The following is a 12,254-nucleotide window of genomic DNA, read 5'->3' as shown; positions in this document are numbered from 1 at the left end:
TCAATCTTAGATAGATATTATATGTAATTATTTAAGAGGTGACACTCCTCATATAGAGCACAAATGTAGATTTTGGGGAGGCTCTTACATGGAGCTTATTTTCATGATCTGTGTATGGCCCCAAGGTTACTCTGATGTCAATATGGATATAAATAAGAGGAAAGAGAAATAAATAAAAACTCAAGGGCCCTCCTCATTTTTTTACATAATGGTTTTTCTGATAGTTGCAAGTGGGTCATAAATAATTAACAGTGATAGAGTATCAGCATAAAAAACTGTCATCACATTCCAAGGGAAAGTATGCCAGCGGAGCTACATTACCATGTATCTTGTACATATTCATAATATCAATACATACACAGATATATTTCACTGTACATGGTAATTTTAAGTATGCTCCTGTTAAAGAGCAATGTCTCTGTTACGGGAAAGAAATATCTTGGAGGGAGAGAAATAGTATTTACTGTTCCAATCAAATTTCAGCCTACACTATGGAAGAATCAGGCACGCAGCTATGCTATGGGAGGTCTTAGGAGCAACTTATACTGGGGGTAAGGAATACGGGAGGTACTGGTGCCCTCTCCCAGAAAATGTTTAAGATAAATGAGTCAAAATGATGAGTTTTACGGCTTTCTGAGGGATATTTTATTAATCCTTATACTATTCTATAAGTAATATTTATCCAATTAAGTAAAATGGATTAAATTTTTAAATTTATCTGAGTTCTGGGGGGGGGAGGGGGGGGGGGGAGGTTTACCCTTCCTCTATCACTGCCCCACTAGGAAGAATAGCCTATCATCATTCATAGATTACTAGCTGGCCACCAGCCTGCTTGGGAAGGATAGTACCTATAGAAGCCGAAAACTTGAAATTCATGATCACATAGTAGGATTTTTAGGCAAAGGAACAAAGTAAATACATATGATGATAGTCTCCCCACCCCGCCCCCCCAATGTTTGTTAACTGGAAATTGAAGTAAGATGGTAAGCAGGTAACACTAAACAGCAAACAATGGAAAAAAACTACCGTATTTCTCCGAATATAGTCCCCCTCTGAATATAGTCCCGCCCCTAATTTCGAGGCTTCAGTTTCGGGAAAATTTAAAAAAATACGTTTGAATACAGTTCCCTCTTTACTTTTACCATTGGCATTTTTTGGAAGAAAAGGGGGGACTATGTTCAGACATATACGGTATTTCCTAAAGGCCTGTTTACACGGTACATTAACACGTACGGGTTAATGTCTAAATGTATGAACGCGAAAATAAATGCAAAAATGAACGCACAGAAAATAGAACCTGCTCTAATTCGGTTCATGCATTCGCACATGTTCCGTTCCGGTCCACAAAAATCATTCATGCAAACAGACATTAACTTGTACGTGTAAATGTATCGTGAAAACAGGCCTTTATACTGTGCACTACATTGATCTTCATGTGTGCATATGTGTGTAGACCAAAAACATCGCATGAACACATGCCCTAGGAAAAAGGTTTGCACCAAGAGCATTAATAGTTAAGCCTAGAATCCTTTGAATTACATTTTCTCTTTGGGTGTGTCGAGAAGTGTGCCTGCCCGGCAGGATGCCCAACCACAGAGGTTGTATGGTGTGACGTAAACTGCAATGAGAAAATGCTGCAAAGAACAAGTCAGACGCAAACGAAAGTAGCACTATGGGATGAAGGAGCATGAGATGCACCTGTGTAATGGGGTGGATCCAGGATTTTTTTCTGATGGGGCACAAGGATCTGACAGGCTATTATCTTCTCATACTTGAGATTAAAAACAAGATACAACAATTACTGTAGGAAATATATTCAATTTATTTTAACATGAAAGTTATTGATATGAAATTAAATGATTGAGGCTAATATACAAAACAATACGAACGTTATGATAACAGTATTTAAAAAATTGTTTATTTTTTAAGTGTCTGGGCCTAAATCTGCCTATTCCTGCGTACTAACTTAGGGCAATCAGTGCAGCTGTATGCAAACACATTGTTAACTGACAAACAGATGTCCTCTTTTATGTGTATAGATGGTGGATGCAGCATCCTTGGAGTGAGGTGAATGCATTTTCTGTGGGGCTGCGCTGGGTAATGATCTGCATTTCTGCTAAAATTACTACAGTTCTACTACTACTATTAATTCCATTAAATCCAACCATAGGATCACCTGTTGATCTGGGTTGCTGGCAAAAGCCAGCAGCTCCAGCATTCCAACATTTTTGCGATGAATGAATTCGTAAATGGTAATTAAGAGGGTTAAATGAAAGTTAAGAAAATACTCCAATGGAATTGTAAAATTTTAATTATATTTCCTATTGCATTCATCATGGCACCCAAGTGAAAAAATACACTTAGATATTGATAGGTTAATCTGTTTAGTTGTAACTAAGTGCTTTTCATCCTGCAATAGGAATAGCAGTAATTAATTAACATTGATTTTTCATGTCAGGGTATATAAAATGCAAAATTTTAAAATCACTTGGTAATATCCTGATGATGTAAACACTGCACATTTATAAAATGTCCAAGAAAGAAAAAAGTCCTGCATAAAAATATATAATTACACTTTAAAGGAAACTCCACAAATTTCATTCATGACCAGTAGCAGCACTGTGCACTGTTTCAACAGATTATCTTCTCAGGAAAGCTTGCCTCCATGCATTCAGTTTTGATGACTGCAGTGTTGTTGGCACTGTCACATTTTATACACTAATGCTAATAGGTATGTTTTAGGTTTACAAAGTATAACTACAACACCACTAATTTTCATTGAAAAATATTTAAAATACCAACATGGAATTCCTTGGTCTATACAAATACATCATTCATCAATCGAAGGTAATATTCAAAGTTTATTCGAGGCATGAGAATTAAATAGGGCCCTCAAGATGATTCAAGGTAAAATAATTCCAACCAGAGTCAGTGATAAGTTTAATTTTAGAATAGAGAGTAAAATTGATAGGAAGTATTGAATTTGGATTGAAACACCATGTATCCCAGAGGATCCGGTGACTTGAGCAACATTCAAAAGTTAAACGGGGATAAAAAAAAGGCTTCTTCATTTAAATTATTTACAAAAATAAGAAAAATAAATTCTGAATAAAACCAACTATAACTCTATGGAAAAGTCTTTAAGTTCCACTAGTAAATTGGCTAATACAAAATACAATGACCAATCTTCTAGGATGGCTATAAATTATTATTTGGGATAACCTGTGACGAAACCATCAAGTTTAAAGATAAAGTGCCATTAGGATGAACCACATCGCCTGAAGGTTAACAGGGAATCATTTTTTATGACCTGTTTCCAGTTAGTAAATTATCAGAAATAACGTCGAGTCTCAATTATTGGTGATTCAATCAACTGTTTGTTGGATTATCCACTTGACATTTCCCTAGCCAGTCCCTAAAACCCTACTTCACCTTCCAAACCCTTCCACATAAAAACAATTAATTTTTCAGAGGCATGGTCTAAATAAATGTAGAGAAAGAATGACATCGAAACCAAGGTGAACATCGCTAAGAAAATGATCATAAAATATTATCCATCCCATTCAACATCCAGTGAGCTAGCTTAAAAAGAGCCTAGCTTAGCTAGGCTAAAGCTTTACCCTCAGCATAGATGAATAATAGAAGCTCAAAAGGAATAAACAAATGTAGCATTCAGTTACAATAATGTGGGGTGATGAACATAATATTTAAGCTTTTTTGAGGTAAAATCAAAATACATACCACACTTCTCAAGTGAAGTAAATATGTTTCAATTATTGAACTATGGTTAACAATATCACCCTTTTCAAATACTCTCAATCCAATAGCAAGAATGGTGTTTTAAAAAGGAATCCACCATGAATCCTCTAAGTTACATGGTTCGGTAACTTCATCTCAACCAATACTCCAATTCAATCATTTGAATATGAATTACGATAAAGTTTTCTTAAATTTTGTAACAACATTTCCACCAAGGCATGATTATAAAGGGGGAAAACCTCTTTGACATAGTGATCATGAACACTGTAAGCAAAACTAAAGAAATCTGATCAAACATCAAGAACTAAATACACAAAAATTAGAGTACAGTAAACATTTGAATCACTTAAAAGGTTATCAAGGTGCAGATACATCACATCAGGAATTTTTCGGCAAGGAGTAGGCCAAGTGAGACCAGACTTGGCAAGTGTGCAATGATTTTTTAGTAATCATAAACAAAAAAAACTCAAGCTACACAATTTTGCATTTATTAATCTTGACAAAGCAATGTACTAAAAGTATTATGTACAACAAAAGGATAAACACAAACTGGGTGGGTGAAATAAAGTATTTACAATGGTTATGAAAAGAATATATAAATAAAAGAATCTAAAACTGCCCTAATACAAATCAATTCCTCCATCTTGCCAACACACTTAATTGAGCTATTGATTAAAATACAAATACATAATAAAGTAAAAAGAATGAAATTGAGTGAGCATTCATAAAATTTTTAGACTTAAGGCAAAAAGAAAGCAATGAAAGAAAATAGAATCAAGGAAAATAGGAATATGTTTTCAAACCCTATATTTCAGTGCAAAAGTTCATCCCATTACTATAAATATTATGAAAAAAGAATAACAATCAACTTTAATAGCCGTGAAACTTAAATTGAGCACTCCAGCTGTTCTTATGTGAAAATTATGCTTTTGAAATAAGAATATGGTGACAATGAACCACGATAGCTCAGGCTAGTGTAAGGTACACTGAGTCGGCTATTATGGATAACTGTGTTGGATGGATAGTGGTCATTGATAAATCAATTAAATGATATATATTCCAACTTACCAATCAAAGATGATTTCTACATTTCAAAGCAAATTATGTCGCTTCCCTGCAGAGCCAGATTCGGGTTACATAAAGACATTTAAAAAATCCAAGAGAATGGTTTTTTCACTTAAATAAACAGGCTATTGAGGCATAGCTCTGTTGAAGCTGCCGATTATAACAAGAGCTTTCCGGGTGATATAACTAGTCAAAGTGTTCATGGTTATACCACCTGAGAAGCTCATTGCACACAGTATCACAGGGCAAGCTTTAGATCGTACATACATAGCTGAATACTTTTTGAGGGGGAGTAAGTTATCCCCAGGCATTCATGCCTGAATCCTGCTTTCCCGTGGAACCCTGCCCTTAGTTTTTTCCTCAGCCTGGGTTTGATTTTGATTTGGAAACTTGATTTTTTCAAATCATTCCAGAACATTTGCACTGAAATTCATGGTACTTGTGTGAAGTTGAGCGCATTAAAAACATGTAGAACAACTATATTTTTTCTGCCATTCAATGAATAAAGCCATGAATGACCGGCAACATGATTCGGGATTTAAAAAAATGCATAATGGTTGCGCTTGATTGCATTAAATTGCATGGCTCTAAGCACAATATTTGATAATGTCAATTTACTTGACGAAAAGGAATGCAAGCTGAATGACAATTTTGAATGATCTAATTTTTAAGAGTCCATTTGACTAAGAACAAATACCAAATTGAGGAAATCCATTTGAATTATTAAAAAATTAACTTCGGTGTAGTAGTCATTCCGTGTAAGGTACCTCAAGAGGAAAGGAAATTTTTAACTGAAAATTGGTCACAAGTAGACAAGGACGACACTGTAGTGATTGAACTGGATGATAACCCATCCAAATTTGATACGAACTAGAGTTTTACATAGGGATATGCCACTTTGACACATAATGATGTAAAATGTACAAATACCAGATGAGCATACAAAAAAGTTTCATCCGAAATCAATTTTAGTTACTTCTAACTGATAAAAAAAATTGAGCTGCGGTTTGCAATGCTCCACTTTGATCCAAGGCAAGCAGAAATGTATTGGCTGGGTGACATACACCTTTGTACCATGAGGAATTCTAACGATTAACATTACAGTATTTAGATTTTAACTGACATGCCCTTCATCTCATAACCATAGGTAAAAAAAAACACAGCTGCCAAGAAATATTTCACTATAGACCAATGAAAAATGGACGGTAACAAATAATAAAATGGAAATTGAATAAAACAAAGAGATTTCATTCTGTTTATCCCTTGACTGGGAGAACTAAATTCATAAAATATCCTAAATTTCTATGTAAAAAACACTCCCTTACTGCCGATGAGACTTAATACCAATAAAAAGGGTACAAAGTTAATAAGATTCATATACACAATTAACACGCACCGCATAAAATAAAAGTCAGACTATAAAATATTTCTTATAAAAATGTAATCACATAATACTATGAAAAGTTTCCCTACAAACTCAACCACAACCACCCGGCCTCGTCTCCTCAATCATACAATAGGCAAGCACTAAAATAGATGCCGACGATCGACCCAATTGTCACTAAAACTTGTACAAGGATATCTCATGTAGCGCAATATTTTGGATCAACATTTGTGGATAAAATTTGTACATATGGTTCAATAACTGAAAGACATTTTCGTTTTTCCATCCATGATGATAAGGATGGCTGATATTAAATTTTCACAAGTAGATTGCGATGAAAAAATTGTGACGAAATTAGATTTAATTTAGGGTAAATTAGTGAAATTACAATAAAAGTAAAAGTTTGCCAATATTTTTCAATAGATTGAAAATTTTCACCACATCTGCCCAGAGGTAACTCTACATTTGCCAACTGTTCAACTACTGTCAGCACTTCTCATCATCAAACCAACATTTTCAGAAATTACCTAACTAATGGCAGTTGACCAACATTGTTCAATGTTAAAACATGACCACAGCTTATCAAACACATTACCATTTCCCAACATTAGCAGAGTGGCTATAAAGTACTGATCAAAACCTCAGCCGACTGGGTTACTATATCCAATTGTTGGTCCGCACTACATGAGTTATGGACAAGTGGGACATCGGCAAACACGCTCTCAATCATCCTCACATACATGCAAACAATCACTCATGCAAATTCTCTAATTCCATGACTATGTGTGACAATGCCATTCTTTTTTACGAGACAATTCATCACACATTCAGTAAGCAGATGCATTGTGCATACAAGTAGCACTGCTGTTTGTGAAAGGCATTGCTTTAACACTGATCGAGGCACCAAATTAACCTGCTGTAATAACAGAAAAATTCTTAAATTATCATCATACATATTTTTTTTAGTATGCTAAGATATTTCAGTTCAGGCACAGCTATCAAGGGGAAACAGCATGGCCTACATATTACATCGAAAAAAAAAACAAGACACATTGCACGCTTACTAAAAACATGGCACCTATTACGATAAATGCAAATAGTTCTCCTTCTCGACAAAAGTTCAGTTTGCAAAACACTGCACATTTCTCATGTCACTGATCAATGTGCAGTCTGTAAACATTTCTTTACACGTTAACGGAGGACATACAAGTATTTGAATTTGCTCACAAAAATCACCACTCCATTTTTTTGCCATTGTGCCAAAACTGTCTCACTTTCAATACTGAGCAGCAAAAATAACTCATATTGCCTGAGCCACTGACATACCTGTTACGAAGGGTGGTAATGATGATTGAATCATATAAATATAGGAAATATTACTTTCTCCACAAATTACAGAAATTAATCCCAAATAAATGGGGAAAATTCTATGAGTATCAATGTGTTTCCTCAAGGATAAATTCTTGAGTTGTTCCTCAAAGTATGGGAGCAAAATGCAAACTGCAAGGCTAAGAATGGAGGCAAAATTGAGGATGACAATCACAACATAAAAAATTTACCTTAAATGCCACAGGGCTCATTTACAAAATGAGAAGTCTTCTCTCTGCCACAATTTCTTATAATCTTCCTCTGGAGCAATAAAAACCACACGTGCCTCATAAATCCTAAGTAAGGTTCTATCCTGCAAGCTTCATCGTGGAAAAACTTACTATGCTCTGCTTCAAACCGTATCTCACTCCTCATTCAGTGTTTATTTTCCACACCTACATCCCTCGGAGTTCAAATGCAAAGAACACGGAGAGATTGAAAATAAGGAAGAGACAAACCGATGGAACAGATGGGCGAGGTCCATCTAAGTACAAAAACACTCTTTGTGAACACATTGGCTTTTTCAACACTCACACGTTTAGTTCTCTGGAACAATAGGTTGCGCCTCTCAGAAGGGCATACAGAAATTAGCACTCGCAACTTGCTGCGAGTGTTCTCACTGGAAATATGGCAATCTTGTGATGCACCACAATTCACTCCCAAAGATACGGCTGGGATGAGCATTTCATTCACCAAATTGACACTCAGCATTCAAACTCCGAGGCAGTGATTGCATTCAAATCCTTCATCAGTCCTTCCAAGTTTGCCATTTCCTGATTAAGTTCTTCTGTGCTGTATGAAGGCTGTGGGAAAAAGTACATACAACCGTTAATAATTGAAATACACTGGATTGATATTCTCCTTGAATATACCACCTGCCTGGCTATTCTTGATACAATTCAAAATGAGATATTTTTTTAAGAGTTTGATTAATCAGTGTCCTCATATAAAATTACCCCATGGCATAAATAGGAACATGCTTAGTGGGGATGGGGCTTCCCCCTCCCCTCCCCCCAGGCAACCCCCTGTCTGGGTCGTCATCACTCATCTCACTGCCTAGATATTGATAAATGATATTTAACTTTAAGCAGATGCAGTTATTATACGTCAAAAATAGGCAATAGTTTTAATTTTTTTTCTGAGGCTTTTGGGAGAATCTATCCCCCTCATCCCCCCTGACAGTTATGCCACTGACATTACCCAATTCCATTCTCGGTGACCCAACCCAGAGATTGATTGTGATAGGTAAGGCAGAACTATGGTCGGCATTTTGTGGGGGCAGGGGGAACCTGGCACTCCCAACTTAAATGGTAAATTGTCCAAAATAAGAACAAAACCGGTAGAAATGCCAACATTTTTAGTCTCAGATAGTACTTAACACATTCAATGCTGCTTCGGTCGTAATGACTGAAACGCATACTTCATCTTCACGTCGCTTTGCTCATAACGACCGAAGAATGAGACACTTTATTGCCCTCTCATAGGATTCAGGTGCCATATGTATGATGTGACCGCCATGGCACACGTAGCCGAATGCTCATGAAAACTCAAATGGAAAAGATACAAGTATTAAAGCGAAAGGAAAAAGAAAAACACTCTGGAGCAATGGACGAATTTTTCTAATTATCCGCAGCAGGGAACATGTTAATAGGCAGTTTTAAGAAGTTAATTCAAATATATTTTCCAGGGGAGGACCCCGGGATCTCCTCGTTTCACTGGGAGGTATTCAATAACACCTAAACCCCCGGCATGATTGCTGCCCCCCCCTCCCCAACATAAAACTCTAAACTCCACCCATGGGTAGAACTCATCCCAGACTGAGCTACAAGCAAATGACACCCAAATTCAGGGTAGGAGGCCAGTTCAGTTCATTTAACTTACTCACTATATTGTGTACAATAAGTGATAAGGGGATGGATTTGTTCAGCTCTTCAGTTCTCAATAGGGTAGTTTCCTTCATCAAAGAAAACGAAAGGCATTGATTGCGATTCGTTACCCACCATTAGTGTATTCATAATACACAAATTATTTGGTTTTTGAAATACCGGTTTAGACGAATGGCAAGGGTCAAATTTTATCCTCATTTGAAAAAGGCCAGATTGGCGCCCATGCGATTCCACTCAGCATGACGTCACAGGGACCTAGTTTCTACACGAGTAGATAGGAGTTATGCATCGTCTGAGGTTACCAATGCAAGCATGAGGCACAGAGCTCAGGGAAACATGTCTTCATAATCACCTATTAAAACTGGCTAATGTCGGAAAGTTTTCTTCGTTTGATAAGGTATTAATAAACCTTTTTTAAGCCAAGCGCTACCGTTCAGGAAGGTACTCAGCTATCCGCTAGCATCCTGCGACGTATCAGAGCTAAGCCTCGCCTCAAGGTCACCTCACCGGGCGGGAGGGGGAACCAGAAATACGACGTACGGAGATATTTCCCGACATTCATACTTAAGCGTCTCGTTTTCGCGCGCTTGAAAATTTTCACTTTTCATTTAATCGCGAAAAATAGATGTTGTCATTTAAAAATCTAAAAGCGCGAAATACGTACTCCAGGAGTAATAATCTTTCGATTAAGGCAATAAAAAAATAATAGGAAACCACCCTATTCCACCAGTTCTTGAGCTATTGGAACAGAACCAAAGTAAAAAATAATCGTTGCCAAAATAATATACACAAAAACAGTTTGAACTCTTTTTGTGGACATAATACAAGTTATATTCTTTAAATAAATGTTAAATAAATAATAATTCATAACACCAATTTAAATTAAAAAATAAATAGATGTTATGAACCCTATTACTTGAGAGATAACCCGATGTATTATTTTCAGGCAGTTTTCTTGATCTCCGAATGAAAGGAAGAGCAGACATCCATGGCAGTAGCCTATACAACGCGAAGTGGCCAATAAAAATAAAAAATTGAGTTCTTAGAAGTAAGAAATGCAAAACTAAAGTTAAATATTGAGCATGCATGCTGGTAGAGAATATTCTGGGAGTTATAGGATCTTATTTTCACTAGGCATCAACATCATAGCATGTACTGGTTTTGACTGCCAGCACAGTTCTGATTTTGCAGTAGGTGAATCTGAACTCGTTTCTGGGTTTAAAATAGAATACAGAAATGGTGAGTTTGCATTGATTTTAATATCTGAATATGCGATAATTTTATTTATAAGAATAAAACAAGGAGCCACTGTAATGAACAACACCAAAAGAAGCCATTTGGTGGTTCTAAGGACTGTAACAGTTAGAGCATTATTTACCTGAAGTCTTGTTGTTTCATCCACTTGGTCCCAGGCTGTGGATGCGGCTGAACCGGAAGCCACCGCTTGTCCCCTGGACCCTTTGGGAGTAGATGTCGCTGTTGAAGCAGTGTTAGCTGAGGATGAAGCCATTACAAGAGGAGAGTGAGGAGCCTTCTTATAGGGAGATGATGAAGCTGACGATGATCCCTGACTCGGAAGCACTCCCGATGTCGGAGGTGGGGCTGGGGGTGGGGGAGGAGCTTGAACTTGTCCTCGCAAACCTGAAAGGGCGATTTCAGATTGATTACCAAATGATTTGATAATACGGAAAACAAAAGAAATCTCACTCACATTGAAAAGGTGAAGTGGTTCTTTCCAAATTTCTAATGCATAAGTTTTTTGACGAATGGGGATAGGGATAGGATCAACGCATTCGAGATGTGGGTGCGGAGGAGGCTGAAGAGAGTGAAGTGGGTGGATAAAGTGAAGAATTAGGAGTCGCTGGAAAGAATTGGGGAGGAAAGAAGATTATTGAGAATTATACAGAAGAGAAAGGGGAACTGATCAGGCATATTTAAAGAGGGAAGAGGATTTTAAATACAGCAATTAAGGGAACAGAAGAAGGAGAAATGAGAAGAGGAAGAAGAAGGCTGGAGATAACAGACGAAGTGAGGTCAAAAAGAAGGTATATATAATGAAACCAAAAAGGAGGCCTTGGACAGGAGGAGAAAACTTTGGTGTTTGGGACCTACCAGTGGGCAGAAAACCACTAGATGACGTAGTTTTGGCACTCAAGAGTATGCATCACTCCCTCTTGATCGGACATATTTTGTCTTTTTGTCGTGACATATTACTTCTTTAAAACCTAAGTTATCATCATAAATTTTTCATGGTATATTGAGTAAACCTTTGTCAGTACCATTGTTTCAAATCCTTAAAAATACAACTGAGTAAATAGTGATATAAAATTTTGAATTTGAAATACTGGAATATGTTGACAAGGGAAAACTTTATGTACCATGAAAATTTAATGATGGTAGCATAAGAATAAAATGAGCAATGCATAAAAAAAGACAGTTTGAGCAGGACTGAAACATTTTCTTGTCATCTTCAAGAACTGAACAGCTCCCAATTCCCTTCTAATGTCTTGTCTAAATTCTGGTCGGTCAACAGTGAATCTGACTCTGACTTTGCAATATTATCAAGGCATTCGGTCAAATAATCGAACCCAAAACATAAGGAAACCCTGTGTATATTTTGTGCCTCAAAGTACGGGAAATGTGGAACCATCACAAAGTGTTTCAAAAATACACTCCAATCATGTTTTTTTTTAACATCCCCATATTAGCTTCACATTTTCTCCAGAGAGTGAGCCCAAAGTTTAATTTTTATACGCTAATCTTGGATTAAAAATGTCCTGACATTATAAAAC

General features: G+C 36.7%; 1 protein-coding gene across 4 annotated transcripts in view; it reads right to left on the bottom strand.

Moving 5' to 3' along the window:
- Positions 1 to 2,293: 2,293 nt before the first annotated feature.
- The window catches only part of LOC124169663 (neogenin), a 354,395-nt gene continuing 344,434 nt past the window's right edge, over positions 2,294 to 12,254 (bottom strand). For 3 of the 4 annotated variants that reach the window (XM_046548314.1, XM_046548315.1, XM_046548317.1), the window contains 2 exons: positions 10,841 to 11,103; positions 2,294 to 8,379 (listed from right to left, as the gene is read on the bottom strand). In XM_046548314.1, coding sequence (XP_046404270.1) covers positions 8,281 to 8,379; positions 10,841 to 11,103 — 362 coding nt within the window. In that variant the 3' untranslated portion in view covers positions 2,294 to 8,280. The remainder of the gene's footprint in view (positions 8,380 to 10,840; positions 11,104 to 12,254) is intronic. The other variant, XM_046548318.1, reaches the window with a different exon arrangement.

This window comes from Ischnura elegans, chromosome 12 (genome assembly GCF_921293095.1).
Source record: "Ischnura elegans chromosome 12, ioIscEleg1.1, whole genome shotgun sequence".
NCBI classification, from domain to species: Eukaryota; Metazoa; Arthropoda; class Insecta; order Odonata; family Coenagrionidae; genus Ischnura; species Ischnura elegans.
Note: the sequence above shows the minus strand (reverse complement) of the source record. Positions and strands in the feature narration are given on the sequence as shown.